At 26.8% G+C, this 24836-nt stretch overlaps 1 protein-coding gene across 2 annotated transcripts in view; it reads left to right on the top strand.

Annotated features, from left to right (window-relative positions):
- LOC122512404 (calcium uptake protein 3, mitochondrial) overlaps positions 1-23302 on the top strand; it is a 48309-nt gene extending 25007 nt beyond the window's left edge. Inside the window, exons 2-11 of one of the 2 annotated variants that reach the window (XM_043628197.1) lie at positions 13539-13680; positions 14225-14335; positions 15493-15540; positions 17783-17865; positions 20013-20111; positions 21175-21303; positions 21553-21776; positions 21940-22097; positions 22670-22827; positions 23183-23302. In XM_043628197.1, coding sequence (XP_043484132.1) covers positions 13539-13680; positions 14225-14335; positions 15493-15540; positions 17783-17865; positions 20013-20111; positions 21175-21303; positions 21553-21776; positions 21940-22097; positions 22670-22827; positions 23183-23251 — 1221 coding nt within the window. In that variant the 3' untranslated portion in view covers positions 23252-23302. The remainder of the gene's footprint in view (positions 1-13538; positions 13681-14224; positions 14336-15492; positions 15541-17782; positions 17866-20012; positions 20112-21174; positions 21304-21552; positions 21777-21939; positions 22098-22669; positions 22828-23182) is intronic. The other variant, XM_043628198.1, reaches the window with a different exon arrangement.
- Positions 23303-24836: the final 1534 nt, after the last annotated feature.

Here is a 24836-nt window from a genome sequence, read left to right as displayed (position 1 = left end):
GCGTGAAAGATAACGAGCACCTTTCACCGATTTATCCTCTTATCAACGCCCACTTTAGTTTCGCCACTGTAGCAAGCTCTTTTTCGCATCAACAACAACAGCACTATTAACCCTCGAGTAACCACTCTTGGCTCGAGGAAATCGTTCACAGCTCGCAATAATAATCTACTCGTGATCGACTAAGAAACATATATATATGTGTATATAATATACACCAAGAAACTTATATACTCTCTGAGAACCTTTATCTCAACAGTGAGTCAGATAACGTCTGCCAGACGACCGAGAGACGTACCGACCTGTATTCACGAAACTCTTTTTTCCCCACCCTCTTCTCAACTTTAAAGCAATTATTCTTTTTTTTTTCTTTCGCACTCGGCTAACCAAAGTACCAGTTTTCGACGCCCTGTGCCTTCGGCATTCCACTGAATAACTCACAATTTAAAGAGACCCCCTGCTCGAGACAACAGACTTCAAATTCAAACAACAATTATATTTTTTGATGTTTGCTTGTCAATACTATAAAAGAGTACTGTCAAATGGGGCAATTAAATACCCCACCAACAAAGGGGTAATAAGTAACAGGACTAACTTTCGATTCAGGATGATTATTATCGACCTTTTATTGTCCAATCTTTGTAAAACTTGATCTTTTTCGTAAATTTTTAATCTACAAAAATCGGACAACAAAAAACATAACAAACATCCGGAATTAAAATTTAAATTTCTGATACAGTAGGGACTCATTACTCCACTGCTAATTGCCCCATTTTGACAGTACCGAGTGTCATTTTTTTCAGGTCTAATAAGGGGTAATAAGGGTAAAAAAGTGAAAATTAATGAAAGAACGAATGAAAGATCTTATTGATAAATCATCGGAACAAACGAACCAAAAAAAAAAAAGTTTCAGATTTGCATCATGTAATTCGATATTCATTCAATTCTTGAATTGTTATTTCAGTCTTTCTCATTGATGCATATTTATATCAATGAATTGAATAAATAGTAATTCAAGAATGAATTGAAGTGAAATTTTTCATCATCTCTCAGTTTCTTATTGGTTCAATATACATAAGCGGAGGGACTAAGATGCATCTTGTCAATTCGTATATTAGAAATAAGACAGTCTGACGATGTGCACGCATGTTTATTGTATAGAGAGCGATTCGTATCCCTTATTCTTCATTTTTCTCCTCTTTTGCTTTCTTAGAGGTTGTGTGTGCAAAAAGCACCTTTGTCAGCGTAACGATGTGCGTCGACAGCTTGTTATCATGTGCGTAGGCAGTGGGATATAGAAACAGCAATTGGAATCGTCAGCAGCAGTAGAGTGAGATTCAAAGAGCAATCTCAAGAAACTCAAGAGCAAGAGAGGGAGGAAAAAACCAAAAAAAAAAGAAAAATTACATTTATTAGTGTCTGACAGTTTTGCCATCTCTAGTACCGAGGAAGAAAAAAAAATTCAATATGCGACCTGAGAACATTTACTTATTTGCAAAAAAACAAAGTAATCGCAGTATTATTGTTGTATACAAAAAAAGAAGAAAAACCAAATACCAAAAAAATTCCTCATGAAAATTCTATTTAGAACTTAATATGAAAATTGCCCCATTTATCCTCTTCATACGTCAAAGAAAACGATAATAATAATTAAATCGAGATAAAAACATCTTCTAAAAACATATTGAAAAATTATGAAAAAGAAATGTTTAAAAACAAGTATCTCTTCTTTTGTAACAAGCGGTGATTTCTTGAATCACTTAATAAATTATTCGCTCATTATTCCTTACAAGGTACAGATACATAATTCATATATATCGATATGCTGACTGAGGGGAAGAGAGAAGGCAGACGATGGGAGGAAAAGAGATAGAGATTCTAGGCACACGCTTTCATTATAATATAAATTTAATTCAATTTTGCATTTTCACCGTAATGCAAAAAGAGAATAAGCGAAAAAAGGAATTTTTTATAATATAAGATTAATAATAATCATGAGAAGCCGAATGATATACAAAGTTATTAGTCACTGACATTTACTCGTCAATCAAGATTCGCGAAATAACGCGATTATTGAACGCCTCCCACAGTAACGTAATTTACTATTCCAATATTTATTCACCCATGTTTGAAACTTGGAAAATAATTTATATTTCGAAAATTTTAATTGTAATTTATACACTTGTTACTTATATCAAGAAATAAGAACAATATTATTTAAATATATGAGACACGTGAGGTTTACAACGTTGCTAAATCAAGTAAACCAGGAAAGAATACTTAATAACAAAAAACACTTTCGGAAATAACCTCTTATTTTACAAAAGTGCCCTTAAGTGCCCCAAAAATTTTAATTTCGTTTTTCCCTGACTTTTCCCTGATTTCCAGACAAAATTTTAACTTTTTCCCTGACCCTAAAGAATATTCTGATTCACTCTCAAAATTATTAGATACTCAAAAAAAAATTCTCTATTAAATTTATTTACAAATTTCTTCAAAAGTAAAATTATTCGAAAACATCATGTAGTTTTATTTCAAATAAATATTCAATTATTTTTTTCATTGAAATTAAGATGTTCCCAAATTTCAAACTTAAACCTTTTCAAATTGAACAACTCATAAGAATATTATTATAAAACAAGATATCACTCCATTTCTTTATGTTTTCTAATAATTAAAGATGACCGACTGACAAAATAATTATTTTATTACTATAAGAATATTGTTACTGTAATTTCTTTAAAATTATTTATATCATTTCAATTCAATTAACATTTTCTAGAATTTTTAACTAAAATTCTACTTTACATCAATTAAATAAATTATTATTCAATTACTTTTTAAAAAAATTAATTCTACAGAATTGTTAGTTAAAAGCACGAAAAATAATAATTGAATTTTACGAGAATTCAATTATTTAAATACAAAAATAAAAAATTTATTCAATAATAAATAATTATTTAAAAATAATTGAATTCATGAGAAGAATTTAAATTATAATCTTTTAAAACAATTGAATTCATGGGAAGAATTTTATTATATTTTGTTTAAATAATTGAAATTTTGCAAAGAATTTTATTCAATTATTTTGAAAATATTTTAATTTCTGCAAAGTATTTTATTTCTTTTCAAAAGAATTGAATTCTTGTGATGAATTTTGATATTTATAAAAAATAATTGAATTTTGGAAAAAAAGTTTATTAAAATTCCTTAGAATCATTGAATCATTAAATTGCGAAAAACTTTTAAAAATAATTGAAATTTTGCAAAGAATTTTTTTTAAATTCCCAAAAATAATTTAATTTTTGTTAAGAATTTTGTTATTTATCAAGATAATTGCATTAAAACTTTTGAAATAATTAAATAATATTAAAAAAATTCATTCTGGTCAGAATTAGAAAAAAATTTTGAAGGTTTTGTATATTAAAATTCGTGGTAGTTTAATAGTTTATGAGGCAAACAAAAAAGAAAAAAGACACACAAAATTTAGAGTTTTCTTATGTATTCTATAAATTCAATTTTGTCCAGTACTTTTAATAAAATTCCCTGAATTTTTCCTGAATTCCCCGATTTCTCTGACCTGTGGCAACCCTGTTATATAATAAATGGAAATAAGCACTTTTTCAAAAAAGTGACCCTTGTAAAAAAACTGACCTTTTTGAATAAAATTAATAATTCGGATGTAACTAGGTATCAAAACCATTTTTTTTTCGTCATGGAAAAATTAATCTATATTTCCGAGATGCATTATAAACTCAATTCTCCTTTGCACATAAAATTAAAATGGAAAATTACTCACAAGTACTAAACCAGGACTTTTCCACAATTGGCTTAATTGAACTGCCATAATGTTTTCTTTGAATTACACCATGACTTCTACGATTGTCTTAATTGCATTGCGCCTTGGGTGATTTTTCTCATGTCGACACACTATATATTTACAACCTGAAACAAAAAACAAATTCAACATTACTATTCATATTACAAATCAAAAATGTCTTACATTATTTACAACAACAAGAACCTGAGAAAAACTTTAAATAATGAAAAATTAATACTTATTTTAAATAATCAAGTCCGGTAGTATTACAATGAAAAAAAAAATATTTTATTCAAATAACCGATTACTTGACTATTATCAACTAAATATTTACTTGAATCAAATAATTTTATACAACTCAGGCGTATTATGATCACTTTATTCTAGGACAATAAAGAGTACTTTTTACCCATTATTACCCTAGGGCAATAATGGACACTTTATTGACCAGCATAGAGTGACCATAATACGTCTTTGTTGCATAAAGTATAATATGCAACATGGGAGAAGTAACCTAATATATGTGTTAGTTAAATGGCATTTGCTTCAAATACAGAAATTCAAGGTTTAAATACCATTCAATTGATTTAAATTAAATTTATTTGATTTTAGTAAATATGTATTTGATTTAAATAAATATTTATTTGATAATACACAAGTAAATAAACAAGATGAGAGAATTTTAAATGATTAAGTTCGATAACTTTATTAAAAAATAAAACAAAACAAATGAAAAAAATTTTAATGATAAAGTTCCTCAGCATTATTATGACAAATAAAAAAGCAAAGCAGATGAGAAAATTTTAAATGATAAAGTTCCTCAGCATTATTATGACAAATAAAAAAGCAAAGCAGATGAGAAAAATTTTAAATGATCAAGTTCAATAGTATTATTACAATCAAAAATTTGTTAGGGGCGGCTATAAAGGCGACGATATAATATATTCTTATAGCGATAACGAGTCCTTAACTCCCCATCATATTCCAAAATCGTTATTTATCACATTATGAAGTATATATGTATGTATAAACATAGAACGTGTTGTGTACCGCGGATTCATAAAGAAAGGAGTTGCAACCGTCTACCTTAGGCGATTCTTAAATCATAACTTCTCAAATATTCAATTACCGACATTGTTTTGCATTTGATGTATTGCAGCAAGGCGCGATGAATCCCGTATACACGCCCAACACCTACGTAAACTTGCTAATTTCAAAGTGCTTTAGGATAGGGTGATAATTAATTTAGACGAATCGCAACCATTACCTCCGCTAATTAGCATAACTCCCGGTTCCGCACTTTAGTGCAGAATTTTATTCTCTCTTAGCGTTTACAAAATTTTTTCCATCTTCCTAATTTTTTTCAAAATCACTTCTCTTTTTCAATATTATAATATAGTTCTTTCCTGTTTCTTTATTTCAACAATATTTTTTTTTACAATTTCAAATCGTAAATTCATTTCAACTGATTTCTCAACACAGAATTTTAAATTATATTTTTGTAATTGTCGAATAAATTAAAAAATTTAAAACAAAAAAAAACAGACCCTATTTATTCAATCGATTCAAAAACGAAATTTGCATAAGTAATAATGAATGAATTAAAATAATTACTATACATTAATGCAACTAATTCTTTAAGAAAAATACTAGCTTCTTTTTTTGTACTTTTACGATGTAAATTTTAATTAAATGAATAGCATTTATTTTTTATTGACTGATTTTCATTCTTTATTTTTATACCCAAACAAAGGGAGTTACAGAGACAATTCATCTATTCATAGCCTATAATGTCTACAAATGAATTTTATGTTTCTTTTGCATTTAAAATTTATTAAAAAACGAAAGTCGTTGTAAATTTTGTTCGTTTTTTATTGGGCGTGGGCATACATTTTGAAGAGAATTTTAGTCTATAAAATTAAATATGCCAAACACGTCAATGACGAAACGTCAGAATTGAAAATAAGAGACAACATTATTAAATAATAAAAAAAGAAGAATAAAAAGCTATCATGAAAATAATGCAACTAATTTTATATATTAACTAGTACTGACACTAACTAGTACTAATAATAACACAAATCTAATTGTACCAATTGTATGTTTTTCACCAAATTTTCGTTGAATACAATTTTTTTTGAAGTATTATTTTACTAAACATCTCCTCAATAAGGAAGAAGCCTTAAAGAAACATTAAAGAAACACTAAAGAAACATTGAAGAAAATATTTAAATAATTTTACACAATCTTTCTTCAAACTTGTTTCTAAAATTAATCCCTTAGTATAAAAGAGCAACTTCAAACAACACTATAAACAACAAAAAAGGATTAATTTCAGGAAACATAAAATTATTTCAATAAAAAATTGTCGATGGTAGCAAAGTATCCAATATATTCCTACTAATTTACTAAATTCTGATTTTATTTACTCCTTTTGTCATTATTATAATTTTGATAAACTTATAATAACACCACGATTATCCATTTTCTCATGTGAAAATGAATTTTGATATTGCATATTGTATAAACGAGGTGCGATTTTGAACAAATTTGATCAATAAGTTAATTGGTAATCTAATTTACATGTAAATATCCATTATAGACAGCACTTTAGTAATTCCGGTTTTCAACATTTTTTCAGAAAACAAAATTTGCCACGTCAGAGAAAATCAAAAGTTGTCAACAGATTTTTTTTATAAAGATCTCCTTTCACCGTATATCGCTTATTAAACAAAAAAAAATGGGCGATAAAAAATTAGAAGCATTATCAAAATAAAACCGACAATTTCCGATGTATATTATACGAAATAATTTTGTTTTCGTTTTCTTATTTTTATTGAAGGAAAGTTCTTTTGGAAGATTAATGAAGAGGACGTTTAATGATCGTTTAATACAGTCCCTTGAAATTGATACCACATTAAAGTGAAATGTCTTTTATGGGTGGTCTCGCGGAAGCGTCTTTGGAACATCGATTGATCATGAAAGGTGCCTTTGGTCACGCGCTTTCTTTTTCGAAGGGTTGCCGCAATCTGGAATTTACTTGCGTCAACACAGTTTCTGCGATAAAATCAACCCTCTCATTTCGAGTTTCGAAGAAGTTTTAATGTCACACACCGTTTCAAGAAATCTTAATAAATTCCTAGATTCTTGAATGTCTTAACTTCTAGAGTTAATCTCTTGCAAAATCTTTTGTAAACCAGAAATTCAAATTATTTCTTTCACACAACTAGAAGGAGGCAATAGGAGTATAAATATACCAAAAAAATTACAAAATGTTTCCTTTAATATTAATCACTAATTTTCGCTTTTTAATTTACTTCCCGAAGTTGTTTATACAAAGGTTTTTAAAAATTGTTAAAAAATGGTTACAAATGGTTAGAAATGGTTTCTAAAAATTAAAATGTTGCAATATTTAGCAAATCCTTTCTCCTCCGGGTGTAAAAATCAAAACTTCATTTCCGGCTTTTTAAACGTCAATTTTAAAGAAATATTTGCGAACCGATGACGCAGGTTCGTCAGCACAAGTCGTAAGTCTGATTCAACTGTCTCAAACTCTCAACATCTGGCTATAAATAAAGTTAGGCCTGACACAGTTTGAACAACGACTTTGCGGAAGCTTTAAAGCCCCTGTAATTCGGTTAATGAGGAGTAAACCACCACACACTTCTGTTTAATCGTAAAATCATCTCGATCATCAATATAATTATATCTAAACTAAGGGATTTTTTCCAACTATTAAAATTTTGATTTCTTTTGTAATTCAAATTACAGTTGTAATCTTTCTCCCTTCTCCTGCAACTAAGATCTAATTTTTAGGGATTTTTCGTAATTTTTAAAAATTAGATCTTAGTTACAGGAGAGAAAGAAATTAAGAAGAAGAAAAAGAGAAAAATTAACTCACCATTGGATGAAGTGGCGTTAATCGTTATGACGATAATGGCAAAAAAAAGGGAAAAACACACCAGAAAAAGTGGTTAGCATAATATGCTCTTCGAGCCTGTTATTACCCAAACCGCTAACATGGTACAAAACGCCCTTCAGAATCCGGTACACACGTTTAAAAATTGTTTTTTTCACTACTCTCAATTTTTTAAATTCTGCTACCTATATAATTCTTTGCTTCAAAACCGAATATAATGCACGTAATTTTCCTACTATAAACACAATTAGAAACACAATAAACGTCATCAAATTTTTGTTCTAACCACTAGTGATTAAAAGAGATTTAAAGAACATTTATATCAATGCCACAATACGTATTCCTGCTCTCAGACTCCTATAAATCAATTAATCAAAGAAAATAGTACTAAACCACTAAACTGCTCTCAATAAGCCACAATCACCAAATAACTCATTCACTGCAAATAGATCTACACACACGCAATTCGTCACGGAATCTAAATAAATTTCAATTGTATCTCCTTTAAAACATCCATTCAAACGTTTCTTTAAGATTTGTCAAAAGGATTACAGAAACAAAATTGCCGACATCGGAACGACTTTAAAACCCAAAAGAAGTTTTAGTCAATTCAAATTGCGAAAAAGTCACAAAATTGACTATTTTTAAGGGAAAAAATTTAAACAAACATTATTTTCTCCAACACCTGCTCTGAAAGGTGTACTTTTCATGTTAGAAAAGAGTGGCGAAAGTAGAGCTTTTCTCAACTCCTCTGAACACAGTAACGAACGTAAATTTAGCATGGCGAAAGTAGAACTTTTCTCAACTGAACAGAGTGGCGAAAGTAATTTTAACGTGGCTAAAATAGAACTTTTTTCAACTTCTCTGAACTGACAAGTGGCGAAAATAAAAGCGTTTGCTAAATTTATTTAGAGGGGTGGACCCTCGAAATATCATTAATTTTCACCACTAGTTGCACAAACTACTATTTCCTGGTTAAATATAACAAAACTCGAGTCTGTAACAAAACTGAAGAAATTATTCCTAGTCGAATACAAAAAAACATTAAATCATCAAATTCACACCGAAACAACTGCACGCACAAAGATTTGCATCTCCGAAAATATTTTCTCCGCTACCGAACAGGTGTTGATATTTATGACCTAGAAATTTATCAGATTACAATCTAACCACCTTTTGCTGGTGAGAAATGATCAAACTTTTACCCTTGAAAAATCTTTGCTATTTTTAAATTCTCTCTCACCCGCACAACAACAAGAGTTACTTTGATGAATTTATACTATACATTCTATGGTAAAATTTACATCCCACAGTGTGCAATCAATTGAAACGAAGAGTTAGAAAAAAATTCCTTTAAGAGAATTTACCCCGCAATGGTGGTACGGAACAAGAGATATTGTATACACTATACAAGAGATATTGTACTATATTTAACACACGCAATGTCATCGCTTCAATTTCTACAGCAAAATTAGCAGAATCTATATACCCTCACTATAAACACACAAACACACATACACCTTGAAATAATTTACGTTTAACTGAACTTGCCTGCAGTGTTATGTGTAATGGTCAATGTACAACATGTTTGCACCACACATGAATCCTATATTCTTTGTCTTCGTTCCAAAGACCCAAGTAAAATCATACCCACGTAAAGTTTCTTATAAATGAGACATAACAACCATTTCTGTTAAATTTATATACTTAGCACTTATGTATAGCATTTCATTATTGTATTTCGCAAATGAAAAGGGAAACAAAAACTGCGATGTATAAATCAAAACCGTATTGTATACAGAATATATGTTTACAAGGAACAAATGATCAGAAGCTATATAAACACACGGCAAAAAAGAGGAGAAAACATGAATTGAATCAATTAAAAGCTGTCAATGTTTTCGTAAAAATTAAATTGCAGTTTAATGACCCTATATTGTTGATGCACTTGGCGCGCTTTACCTTGCGGGTAAGAATGCGGAATAAATTCTTGTCAACCTACGCACTTTACCAGATCATTAATGTCTTTATATGCATATAATACCATACACTCGAGTCAGTAAATGTCAATATTTAAACGTTTTTATTGGTAAATAAGATCAACAAACCTGGGGGTCTTTTGTCGAAAAAAAATGCAGTACAACTTTTTTTCCTAAATTATTATTCGCTACTAGTAATTTTTTTCTCCACCTCAAAAAATATAGAATATAACTTTTAGTAGCTTTTCGTGTTACAAATCTAAAAAAAAAATATCAAAACTGTATCAAATCCTAAAAAAGTAGTAAATAGTAAGTTTTACTAGATGAGTATGAAGCCTGGTTTAGAAATCAATTCGTTCCAATCGAGATTTCACGGAACGGATGCAAAAAAACAACTTTGCAAAACAAAACTATTTAAAATTAGCTACACGAGCAAAATTCTAAAAATGCTTCTAAAGAATCAGCTGTAAATCGTTCTCTATCCATACATTTCAATAAATAAATCCTATTCTATAGCCATACACTAATGCTGATTTAAATTCATATCATTTGAAAGACCTATCGAGTGACAGCAAAAAGATAAAATGAAGAAAGCACCTTACATATACAGTTGGACCATTAATAGTCGATCTTCTGTTGAAGACAACTGCCTGCATAAATTAACCTTGTGAGCCAAAGTATCTTAAGACCTTAAGTAACGCGGGCACTCAGTAATTGCCCGTCGTGGGTTCCCTGGCGCCCCTCAGCGCTTGTTAACCACAGACACGTTTGGACAATCAACCGCAAATGTTGCCCTCATGTCCCAAGACAAAACTATTTCGATGCAAAAAAAACAATTTCACACTCATCGAATTTCTTCACGCACAAGACATTTTCTTGTCAATTTTATTGAACATGATTGATAAAATTTAAATTAATCGTGTTATGCAAATGCATGCTATATGTTATATTATTCGACATCTAGATTTTGCTTTTTGATTACTTTTTTCAATAACATTACTACTTTTCTTTTTTACTACTTTTATCTCTTCTTTTCTCTTTCTACTACTTTTATCCTTTCCTTTCTTTTTTCTACTACTTTCTTCTTAATTTTTCACTTCTTTATAGTGCGAAAAATCTACGTATAGGAATTTATTTACAAATATAAACCAAACGTCAATGAAGCTCCTTTTCTTTTTATATACCAAACTGTACTTTCTATTTTAGCAATAAATTTCGTTTTACAACCTCGACATGTCCGATTGACATCTTTATCCGCGTGTTTTTGAATAAAAGATGTGCCGCGGCTGCTTCACATTCGGAGAGCTGCGAAAATATACGTTGTCGCGCAAAAGTACGCGCGGCATCCAAAAAGAAAAAAAAATTCCTCTCGCTATGTTGTATTCAATACACGACACGTGTTCACAACAAATCGAAATGTAATTTTATTTTAAATAACACCCACTTTTCCAATCAAGAATAAATAAAAATAATAACAAATAATAAATATCAAATTCTTCAAGACGTTCAACAAATAAAAATACAAAATGTACAAATAATCGACAACCTCAAATATTCAGCATATTTTTACCCAAATATCTAAAAATCAAAGCAAAATTGAAAACACTGCATTTATTCTAAGAATATCAAAATTGAGACTAAAAACGAATCAAAAGTGTTGCGAAGCAACGTTTTGATTCGTTTTTAGTCTCAATTTTAATATTCTTGGAATATAAGTGAAGAAAATCGAAAAGACAAAATTAATGGTTCTGGAATATTAAAGAATTTATTAATAAAAATTCTTTCACAAAAATTATCGAATCCTTTTAAAATATATAATGTCTCTTCGACAGATTTGATTTTCTGCAGAGAAAAATGTCTTGAGAGAGTGAACAAATTCATTCGATTTATCTTCTGACCTAATTGAAACGTCTCTAAGAATTATATTAAGATTTACCACCAAAACTGTCGACAATTTATTTCAAAAGCTCGCAATAAATTAAATGGTGTGAAATTCTATCAATTCTCCTAAGACTGAGAAGAAGCTAACTTAAATAAACAAACTTGCCAAAAATATATCTCTCTGTTACAGCCGGAAGAGAATGGAGTATCACATTAGGAATAAGGAAGTCTTGCCAATACAAATTAAATAAATCACTACACTATATCTTCTGCATTCAAAATTGCAAAGCGTTAGTCAACGTTTAAAACGTTTACAACAGACATTGGTATACAAATTTTTTTTAAGGAAAAAAGTTTAGAATCTTTTTTCCTTAAATTAGGTGAAAAGGTGAATTATTTTCTAAAAATAGGAGACCAAATGGTGACAAAGACACATTGTAATTATTATAATTAAGTAATTAATTGCAATATAAATACAAAAATACAAGAAATAAAGTTCCAAACGATTGAATTGGAAATTGATTGAAATTTAAAATTTACATTGTTTGAACTTTGGAAAAATTGAAATTCAAAACAATTGGGAACTCGAGCTTAAAGCAATCAATAAACACAAAGAACATAACATCAATTAAAATTCATTTTGGAAAAAATGAGGTATTTCCTAAATTTTTCATTTCACAATGTGTAAAATTGTAAATGTAAAAATAAAATTCTTAATACCGTTAAAGGAATTATTGCTTCTACCTGCAGAGGAAAATATTAATCCTTCTCTAATTTTCCTCACACCGAATGCCCCCCTCCCCAATAACAAAGATCGACAATAATTTATTATTACACGTTTTCCTATTAAGTTATGGTTTAATATAACTTCTGTAATTAAATGGTGACTTGTTCGATTTAAAACTTATCAGATAAAACGTCTTATAAGGTATATTTACATCACTTCTTCATTTCAACATATACGTTCCAGATGAATTTTTTCAATTAACCATCTTACACGATAAAAGGTATATCTTGTTTTTAGAGCAGAATCTTCACGATGAAGAAATAAATGAGAAAATTCATGTGGAACGTATACATATAGACATATATACATATATAGCAAAAGCAAAAGATGAAAAATTGTTAAGCGCGGCTCAGTTATAACGGAAGACGTTTGAAAAAAATAAGAGAATTTCTTAGTGAGAGATACTGGCGCGAAAATATGCAAACCAAAATCTATATATACATATTATTAAATCTTTCCCAAGGAATAAATTAATTTATGCAAACTATGTACACCTTTAAAGTTTCAAACACCTGGAGAAACATATATCATGATTTTCATCATGAAGGATTCATTTTCTAATTATCATCATCATAAGAGAAAAAAAATTGGAACATTCATCATTAAATTGAAACTGTTTTTTAATATCCAACTAACGGGTGTTTTATTTCATTTTTTTTAATATCCGAGAATTATAAGATCAGATGTCTCAAGTAGAGAAAATTCAGAGGAAAAACAAAAATTTAATTTCTTCTTAACTTCCCAGACCAACGTCATTTTCCAGGGTGTCTACTATTCAACAAAATTCCCAGCTATTACCCGACTTTGTCCTAATTTTTCTCATCAAATTTAAATTTATTTGATTTCAAAAATAAATAAATCTACTATAAAATTAATTATTTTTAACTAATTAAAATTTAGTATAAATATCAATAAAAACTGATATAAAAAGCGATTTTTCAAAAACAAATTAAAATAATAAAACTTTTTTTAATTTGATGAAAAAATTCCCGGTTTTTTATTCCTGGCTTATTTCCGGTTTTTCCCGGTCAAATTAAATTCCCGGTTTTTCCGGTTAGTAGACACCCCCTGTTTTTCCTGACATTTCCCTAATTTCTCTCTGATTTCTCTGACCTGTGCAACAACCCTAAAAATTACAGAACAAAAATGTTTCAGAATGAGGAAAATATTCAAAAAGCCGTTCGACTCACTCAAAGGGAGAGAAGATTTATAAAATTTGCATCTGTTGAATTTGATGGTCAGCTTTATATGACGCCGCAAGATTTTTTGGACAGTGTCGTCGAATCACAACCAAGACGTAAGATTCACATTTCTTCAATTTAATTTCCTCTAAACTATATCTCAATCAATCTCAAATATGTGAATAGAAACTAGAAGAGCAAATTGATATCAATTTTTTTTTTTTTAAGAGCATTTGAACCATTATGCTTTTGCACAAACTGTGACATCATGATTCAAGTGCCTTTAAAAATAATGTAATATACATAAAAATAAAATAATTTTTTTATCATGTAAAACAAATCTATTTTTTATATAAATTTTCACACATCAATTTTCAGTTCGGTAAAACTTTTTCACAAAATATAAAAAAGCAGAATAGAATCTTTGTTCCCACAAACACCCAAGTTCCAAGGTCACAAACTTCGTCTCACACGTATACATACTTTATTTGTTCACACGCTTTCCACATAAGCACACGTTTCTTAATGATTTATTTTTGCAAAAAAAAAACTTGAGAAAAAAATGAACGTAAAAACTGTTTGTTTCTATTCACATATTGAAATATTAAAAATGGGACTTAATATAAGAGAGAACATTATTTTTCTTTCATATATTTTCAGCTAGGCTAAAAAGACGATATTTAACCAAAAAAGAATTAGAAGGAATTAAAAATTCAACTCCTTCACTTCGCCACGGTAACAAGCACATGTTTCGCAGTCTTCGAGATAAAGGTACACAAATTTTACCACTGCTGTCTACAAGAACAAAAATTTTACAAAAAATGATAAATGATGAACAACATTTTTGATACGTTTTTTGTCTCAATTTGATATCCTTAGAAAAACTGTGTATGAAAAAAGTGCCAAAAACTAGCAATAGTCGCTTGAATCCGAGGCCTTCTCTCTAAATCACTCAAAATTTTAACTAACTCAGATTTAGAGACTTAACAGCATGTGATTGTTACAGAATTCAATGTTAATTTTTTCGACCACTTTTCTCTTAAAATATTAAATAAATTAAGCTAGTTTTTTGTGAATAACTCTAAAATATCATAAAGAAGGGCAGTGATGTGAAAAAGTTTTAATATTTTTTAAATTATTTAGTAAAAAATAACTTTAAAATTATCAGTTCTCAAAATCACTTTTAATCAATTTCTCGTCTTTTCCGATTTCAAAGTATTTTTTTATAATTTATTTTAGAATTATTAAAACTTTTGCACATCACTGCTCTTCTTTATTATATTTTAGAGTTATTCACAAAAAACTAGCTTATAATTTATTTAATATTTTAAGAGAAAAGTGGTCGAAAAAATTAACATTGATTTCTGTAACAGTCACATGCTGTTAATTAAGGAATAGTTATTGAAAAAAAGTATATATTTCCTTTAAGATAAAAGTACTTTAAAGTCCTCTAATTGTCACTATTTTACTTTCTTTTTCGAAAATGTCTTAAAGTCAAAAGGATAAAGGCTTTGAAAGACAGAAAATGTCAGCCACTGTCTGTATATAATATCATTCTGCTAATCGGCAGTGTTTGTCGCGCTAATGGAAATGCAAATAATTACAGGGCCAGTTTCACACCTTCGCCCTTTTAATAATGAGAATCTTGCACTCTCTCCGACACGTCTTTAATCTCACTTTGCACGCGTGGGAATTCCAATGGTTGATAAACGAGTTCAATACTATACGCACATATACCCAAACACATCAACTTCCTTTCAAGAACTTTTACATTTTACTATTTGATTTATGAGCACTTGCAAAATAATATTCAATTAATCATTAATTTTCCCGTAATCGATCCCATGTCGTCATAAAAGGAAAAAACTATCTTATATCTATTCTCATTTTGGAAAAATTTTAATTAACTCAATTTTTTTTTCTTTCAGGAATAATCTCCTACACAGAGTACCTGTTTTTGTTGTCTATTTTAACAAGTAAGTATTTAGTTATTTATTTCCTTTTTTTATGGAATAATATTTTGCGGGGAGATTGAGAAAGGAGGGTAACGAAATTTACACATCGGCTCATATGTGTATATACTCAAAAACATTGGATGTTTTTCTAGATTATTTTATGTAGTTCATAAATCTTTTGGGTCATTTACTCTGTACACGGTGGTTATGGCTCACTTTCTTTTCACCCCTTTTTCAAATTATATAGTTTGCGCGCACACAACAACGAAACGGCTTTTATTTATGAATGTCTGCGTCTAAATTCTAAAGCACTCTGTAACTTTGTGGTCGTATAACTGGCAGTTTCACTAACATGTTCATCAATATTGTTGTGCATACACATGTGTGTGGGCTTATTGAAACTTATCCGAGACGTTATGTATATGCGAAGGAATCACTTCCTTGTATATATCAATTTAACACATTTTCAAAACAAATGTTTTCACTATTTGCAATTTTTATTATTTATTTATTAATATTCACTATTACAGTCGAACCTGTCGGAATGCAACTCTATTTTTAAAATTTTGTTGTATTCGAAAATGTCCAACAAGAATTATTTTCACTTAGTTCCGGAATATTGTAGTAAAAATATTACAAAATTAAATTATAAATAATTTTTTAATGATTATTTACTATAATAAAATTTTAAAAAATCGAGTTGCATTCCGACAGGTTTCACTGTAATAATATATTCTAAAATATAGAATCTATCTTTTAAAATAAAAGCCATTAAATTTTAAAAAGACTAAAATTTTTCCTATTAAAAACAAAATAAAACTAAAAGAAAGAAAACTTCTGCCAATTTTCCTTATATTTTACAATTCTTGAAGTAAAAATTAGAAGAAAACTATAGAATCTATTTCATAAAATAGTAGCCAAGAAACTTTAAAAAGACTAAAATTCTCCCTATATTAAAAATACAATAAATTAAAGAAATGAAAACTTCTGCCAATTTTTGTTATATTTCCGGAGTATATATTTTACAATTCTTGAAGTAAAAATTAGAATAAAACTATAGAATATCTATTTCACAAAATAGAAGCCAAGAAACTTTAAAAAGACTGAAATTCTTCCTATTAAAAACACAATAAACTAAAGGAAAGAAAACTTTTGCCAATATTTGTTATTTTCAGAGTGAATTTTACAATTGTTCAAGTAAAATTTAGAAGAAAAATTATTTCGGAAATAGTAAAAATTCATGACAATCGGAAAAGTTTTACAGAATTTTACTACAACGATTGTTAATGATTCCAGAACTTCAATCAAATTCTCTACAAATTTCAATTATTTCTAATACAATCTTAGAAAATTATAATTATTTCAAAAATTACAATAACTTGTTAATGAAAAATGGCATCATTTTCAAAAGTAATACTCAAATATTTTAAAAAAATGAATGTATCGAACTTTCCACAATTATTTTAAAAAATTAAAAAAAAAATTTTTTTAATTAAATTATTTTTAATAAAAGTTTAGATAAATTTCATTTACTTAAAAAAATTGAAATTTTTTTTAAAAAATTCAATTACGTTTAATAAAATTTTGGGAAATTGAAATTATTTAAAAAAATTTAAATAAAGTTCCTAACAAATTCAATTCTTTTTAATTGAATTTTGAGAAATTGAAATTATTTCAAAATATTTAAATAAAGTTTCTAACAAATTCAATTATTTTTAATTGAATTATAATAAATTTCAATTATTTAAAAAAATTTTATAAAATTTGTAAAAAAGTCAATTATTTTTAATCAAATTTTTGGGAAATTTAAAATATTTCAAAAAATTTAAATAAAGTTCCTAACAAATTCTATTATTTTTAATTGAATTTTAAAGAAATTACAATTATTTCAAAAGATTTAAACAAAATTCTCAACCAATTCGACCATTTTTAATAGAATGTGGAAAATTTCAATTATTTCAAAAAATACGTTAATATAATTTTCTAAAAAATTCAATTATTTCAAAAAATTTCAATTACTACTTTACAAAAAAAAATTTTTTAAATCTAGATTTTCTACATGATCAAAGGAAATTTTAATTTCTAATTTCAAAATTTAATACTCCAGCACTTTAGAAAATATCAGTAAAGACTAAAAATACAATTCTAGGAAAGTTCTAAGCATTCTTAGAATAATGTTGTTCTAAAACTCAAAAATTTTTTTAAAAATTTCTTTTAAGAAAACTGATAAAATTCTCAAAAGACATAATTTTTCTTGTTTCAGAGCCCCAAACTGGTTTTCGCATTGCTTTTAACATGTTCGATACTGACGGAAACGAGAGAGTCGATAAGACTGAATTCCTTGTAGTAAGTTTTATGCACCACAATATATTTATAGTTTAAAAAAAAAAACTTTTTTTTATAGCCTGCCAAACAATTTCTAACCTAAATCATTCACTTTTGCCGCGAATTTTAAGAAAGTTTTTTGAAAAATTTTAAATATATTCAGTTAATAATAAAATACAGTTTAGTATAGAAAATATGTTTTTAAAAAAAAATCTATTGTTTTATCATCTTTTTTCTTCTTTGCGTAATGTACATAATAATTCATTCACAATTCTTGTAAGTGTTAGATATTTTCTTATGAAATTTTCTGCCTAGCAATTATACATTATAATTAAGAATTATGGATAGCAGAAAGACACTTATGGCCAGAAAGAAAATAATTAACAACAAAAATTCTTTCTGCCATTCATTTCTTATTTTTTTGCATGAAAAATACTCAACAGATTCGACGACTACTTGGTGGAAGTTTAAAGGAGCGAGAACTCGATGATCTTACAAAATTTTCAGTGAGTTCCATCACAAAAAACAAATGCAAATAATCACAAATTTTTTTCTATAACATTGTGGGATACATGTTATTTTTTTCAAACTCCCCTCAAAACGCATTAATGTTGCAAATTAAAGAAACAAAACTAAAAAAATGCAAATCTCATCAAATTTAGCTCGCAAGAAACAAAACTCATAATTTGCACTCATGTATATAATTATGCATTCAACAGGTGCTTAAAAAATTTTCTTTCAATTCTTATACTTTCAATAATTGAATTTCTATTTTTCGTTAACAATTTGTTGTTAATGTTTGATTATCAATTAATTATTAATTTTTGATTAACAATTAGTTATTATTTTCTAAATAACAGTTAATTATTAATTTACCTTATTTTTTACCTCATGTAACTTATTTGCTTATTTGTTTTAACTGCGTTTGATTCCTGCTTATGTAAATAACACTGAAAGTAATTATTTTGCTCTATTCTTTCAAAATTGAATTTTTATATTTTTTTTAAATATTTTTTTCATTATTTGTAAAAATAATTAGTCTTGCAAATTTTTTTTTCAATTTTTGAAAATAATTTAATCGTTTTAAAGAATTTTATTAAAAAATTTTGTATTGTTTCTAAGAAATCACAAAAAAAGTAGTAAATATAGTAGATTTTAGTAGATACGAGTACGAAGCCTATACTCTTACACTTTTTTGATGATTATAAGAAATATCTAAACTATCATCAACTAAAACTGTAAGAAGCGCAAACAATCCACCTATAAAAATACAATCTGTATATTACAAACACCGGTTTTGAGAGTACCTTCATAAATTAATAGTTGATTAAAATAGAATTAAAATAGAAAAGTAATCAGTTATTTCATCGACACTATTCTCGCTACTGTAACAAGCTTTCATCCCATCATCACTTTATAATACACTACAATATCTATATGTATATGTGCATAATTGCATATATATACATCCATTATATATATTGAAGAAGATCTTAATTTTATTTGCAATTAGTATTACCAACAAGTTTATAATCGATCAAAGGAGGCAGTCAGTCAATTTTTATTTGTAACGCAATGTTGTGAAATGTTCCCTCTCATATAGATTTCATATTCATTAATTAAAACTGTGTATTAAAGAATAAAAGAAAAAAAAACTACAAAAATAATCAAAAATATGAGAAGAATGAAAATGAAAAAAACCCGTTTATAGATGAAGCTATTTGCCAAGTTAACATTAAATTTTTAAAAGAAATTAATAATTTTATCTCTTCGTCTTCATTGCGATCAAGAAGAAAATTATATTTTATCACTTATGGTAATTGAAAAAGATATTGATTACTGATCGATACGATAATTTCTTTATGAGTTAATTTTCTTCTGATATTCAATGCCACTATCAATATTGACAGGAATTTAATAATTATTACCTTCTTATCATAAACAACACTATATGTTTTATATAACATTCACATTTTTAACTACTATAAAAAATTCTCTGTTTTTTAACATTAAAAAAATGCTTATTTGTAATTCCTTTAATTTTAAATATCTAATTTGCATATCTACTCGTTTCTTAAGGATTAACAAAAAATGCATGAATTGTGCAAAATTGTTGTGATGTATAGAAATTCTTTCACGAATTTTAATATTTTAAATATTGTATTTAGTTACAAAAATTGATCGCTCCAGGCGAAGAGGTTCTGAATAGAAAAGTAACACTTCGTGAAAATCAACATGACTCTCAAAGTGAAAACAACCAATTTTTTGTAAGTTTTCAAGTGATGTGATTTTAGGTTTTTGTCTTTAAGGCCATGTCCAAGATATGTAGCGCCACTAAAATTATTTATATTCAGAAAATTTTTCTCAATCAGTAATTAAAGAGAAAAATATTATTATATCTATAGATTCTTTACGCTTTTTTAAAGCATAAGTATCAATATTATTAGACTCAAATTGTATTCTAACAAAAGTTTATTCTTCCAACGTTAAAAATCTTGGACATGCACTTAATTAAATGTGTACAAAGAATTGTTGTATTCAACCTAACAATTAATGTTACAAACATCTTCACATTAATCTTTTTTTTCAACTTTTATTAGCGCCTAAACCCTAAGGCTATGTTCACAATAGGCTCTTTTTTATGTCCTTATGTTGAACATATAACATAAAAATAGAATAGATTTCTTTGTATTAGTATTGTTATGTTCAACAATGACATAAAAAGATTGTGGACATAGCCTAAAATTAATTGCAATATCATAAAATATTAACCACTATGCAATTTTCCTTAATATAATTTAAAGGTCTCTGAAGTTGGCGTCGACGATGTAAAACTTTTTCTTTCCACAAAACAATTTTCATAAATAACAATAATCGACAAATTAATTTTTTTTCAAACTTCCGAGTTTAAACAATTAAATGAAGATTTTCAATAAAATTCTAGGTAAATGAAAACGGTTTTTGACGCTAATCTCGATGCCAACTTCAGGAACATTAGTTTAATGCTTCTTTGCATTGAATGCGTTTGGGAATTGAAAAATTGTAAAAACTATATTAAAAAGAGTGTTCAATAATGTTTTGAAATAATGCTTCTTTGCCTTAAAAATTTTATTTTGTTTTCAATATTCATCACAATGAATGATATTCATGTATATAAGTCTGTATATATTAATAACCATAGCACTTGTTTTTCAGATGTGATGGTGTTGGATAAATTAGTTTTGCAGTGTGTTGATTAACATAGATAAATGTCTTTTTTATGAATAAATTACTATTGTTTTCAAGAATAATATTTAAAAAGAATTTTTTCTTATGTGTTATTTTACATAGATGGAGAAAATTTTTAGTCACGCGTGGAGAGGGCGTCGAGGTGAAGAAATTAAGCAAGAATTAAATCAATTAACGATGAAAGAATCAACCGTTGAAGAAATTCAAGGACAGTTTATCGACGATGATCAAGTAGGAAAATTATTGAAAATTCGTTATTTATTATTTCTATTATTTTTTAGTATTTCCTATTATATTTTTTTGTTATTTACTTACAATTAGAATTTAAACATCAGATAGTACGAACTTTTTGGACTTTTTCAAACTATTTTCAAAAAAAGACTAAATTTTCCACTAGTTTTAAAAAAATGAGAATATTTCAAATATTGGCACGAAGTAATAATTTATTATTATTTCATTAATAATAATTAATCATTACAGGGTTTGCAACGACGTCACTTGGTCGATACTAGTCTAATGATACATTTCTTCGGTCCAGATGGAAAAAATGAATTAAAATACGAAGGTTTCAGACGCTTTATGGAAAATTTACAACACGAAGTTTTAGAATTAGAATTCCATGAATTTAGTAAAGGTCATGACACAATAACTGAATTAGATTTTGCCAAAATATTGTTAAGATACACTCTTTTGGACGCAGACGAGTAAGTTATTTTTAATTATGTCAGAATAATTAAATAATCATTCATAATAATTAAATCATTATTATCATAATTAACAATAATGTAGAGAAATACTAAACAAAATAAAGAAACAGATATTACTGATGAAAATAACGTTTCTAATTAATAATTTAATTTTTTCCAGATATGATAAATATTTAGACAGACTATTAGATCGAACGAATAATACCAAGGGAATAACTTTCAATGAATTTCAAATATTTTATCAATTTTTAAACAATCTTGATGATTTTGCAATTGCAATGAGAATGTACACGTTAGCAGATCATCCCATCTCTAAAGGTACATTTTATATAACAATACACTGGAAAAAAATTTATTTGATTCAAATAGATTACTTGTCTATTATCAAATAAACATTTACTTGAATCAAATAATTCTTATTTACATCAAATAAACTGTATTTAAATAAAAAATGTCAATATTCGAAGCAAATACCATTTAATTGACATAAATAAAAATTCTTTAATTCAAGTAAATATTTCTTTGAAAACAGTAAACAAGTAATCGATTAGTTGAATCAAGTAATTTTATTTCCAGTGTAAGTATATTTTTTAAAATAATTATTATTATTACTGTATTCAAATTATTGTTATTTAAACAATTACTATTTTAATCTGCAAATTTTCTATTGTAATTTAACAAACCTTTATTTTAATTTATTTGTAAATCAAGATCAAACAGTTCTTTTGGATCTGAATGTAATTTGAAAAAATTACATTTTAATTTATAAACTTTACATTCTAATTTGAAAAATTTACATTCCAATTTAAAAAATTTCTATTTTAATTAAAAAATTATTCTTTTAATTTAAAAAATTACTATTTTCTTATATAATATTTTACTGCCTTCAGATGAATTCTCGAGGGCTGTGAAAATTTGTACGGGTACTCAGTTATCATTACACATTATTGATACAGTATTTGCAATTTTTGACGTCGACGGAGATGGCCAATTATCTTATAAAGAATTTATTGCAATAATGAAGGACCGTCTTCATCGAGGTTTTAAGGTAAGCAAAACAATAATATTTAATAGTAAATTGTTTAAAAAACTAATAAGATTGAAATTTATTGCAATTTTTATAAATTAAATATGTCAAATATTATTATATTATTAATTTAAATATAAATATTAAAAATAAAAATAAATAAATAAGAATATCCTGATTTATGGCAACAATTTATCTCGATCTCAGGCGTGTAGACCTGAAAGCCTACATACAGGCGTTAAACTTTCATCATTACAGTGATGAAAGTATAAAGCCTATAAATTTAACATTTTCAAATCATTCTAATTAATTCTTCTCTTATTATTATCGATTTAAATTGCAACTCAAATATCAGTTCTCAACGATTTTTTTTCAGTCTCAGTCAAAGAGTGAAGGATGGGATGCTTTTAAATTCTGCATAAAACAAGAAATGAAAGCGCCATAAATTTATAACAGTTCTTCCTTCAATTTACCAACTTCCATCAGCGTTATAAATGCAAAAAAAAACCTCTTTATATAAAGTTAACTACTACAAATTTTTGTAAAAACTTAGCAATAATAATTTTAACGAAAACTGACTTAAATATGCATTTAAATAATGTTAACTTAAATCATAAATGAAAAGAGTTTATAAAGTTGTAAGAGAATAAGAAAGAAAAATAATTTATGTGCGTGAAATTGTGTATACCTATTTTAGGAAAATTTATAAAGTTAAAAGTCATTCATGTGATAGACAAAGAACTAAATAATTTTACATTATTAAAATAATATTGAAATGAATAATGAAAAATAATACTGGAGAAAAATTTATTTGATTCAAATAAACGATTACTTGTCTATTATCAAATAAATATTCACTTGAATCAAAAGAATTTTATTTAAATAATCAATGAAATTGTATTTGCTTCAAATACTGAATTTATTGGTTAACAATTCAAATACAATTTATTTGATTTAAATAAAAATTATTTGATTCAAGTAAATATAATTATTTGAAAAAATGGACAAATAATCGGTTATATGAATCAAATAATTTTTTTCAGTGTAATAGAATCACTTGTCTTCGGTGCATTTATTTTAATTAATTATAGAAAAATTTTAGTGCTTGCAGAAATTTTTTTAATTTTTCTCTATATTTAAAATAGGACTTTTAGCAGAGGCCTAAGTTTTCCTACAGTTCCTAAAAATATTCCTCTTAAAGTCATATTTTGAATAGGAATAAAGTGGGTCAATTTCTGCATTTTTGTAATTTACCAAATTTTCAATCTTTTAATTTAAATAATTCAATAAATTTAATTAATTCAATAAATTTAATTAATTCAATAAATTTAATTAATTCAATAAATTTAATTACAATAAATCAGAAAAATTTAGCGCTCAAGTAATTTTAAATCAGGTGTATACTAACACAGTTTTTCTAATTATATCAAATTGAGACAAAAAACGAATCAAAAATGTTGCGAAGCAACATTTTGATTCGTTTTTTGTCTCAATTTGGCATTCTTAAAAAAACTGAAAATTTTAATTTAACTTCCAACTGTATGTAGATATAAGAAATATTTTCCGATTCCGCAACAAATATGTTAATAAACTTCAACGAATATAGATAATTTACTATAATTATATTTATATAAAGAAAACGCACAAGAAATTATTTATTGCGTAAAGTGTGATCGCACAGAATTGTTACCATTTCATATAGTATATATATATATTTCTCTTTCTCTGTTATGAAATATTTACCAAAATGAAAAAAAAATTATTTAATGTGAAATATTTTACTAATAGAGAACAATAATTATATCACTTGTTATATTTTTGTCTTCCTACGCACACATACTTATTACTCAATTTCTCAGTTTAAAACTATTTATACTATTTATAAATATAATTAAAAAAATTGTAAAAAGTTATGTATAAAAAAGCTTGTCAACTGATATTATTTATTGTTAAAAATGTATAAATTACCTTTATAATACTCAAATGATTGTATAATTTATTCACACGATGAAAAATTAAAAATGAAAGAA

Source organism: Leptopilina heterotoma, unplaced genomic scaffold, assembly GCF_015476425.1.
Source record: "Leptopilina heterotoma isolate Lh14 unplaced genomic scaffold, ASM1547642v1 Lhet_99, whole genome shotgun sequence".
In the NCBI taxonomy this organism is placed as follows: Eukaryota; Metazoa; Arthropoda; class Insecta; order Hymenoptera; family Figitidae; genus Leptopilina; species Leptopilina heterotoma.
This window is presented reverse-complemented; position numbering and strand designations above follow the sequence as displayed.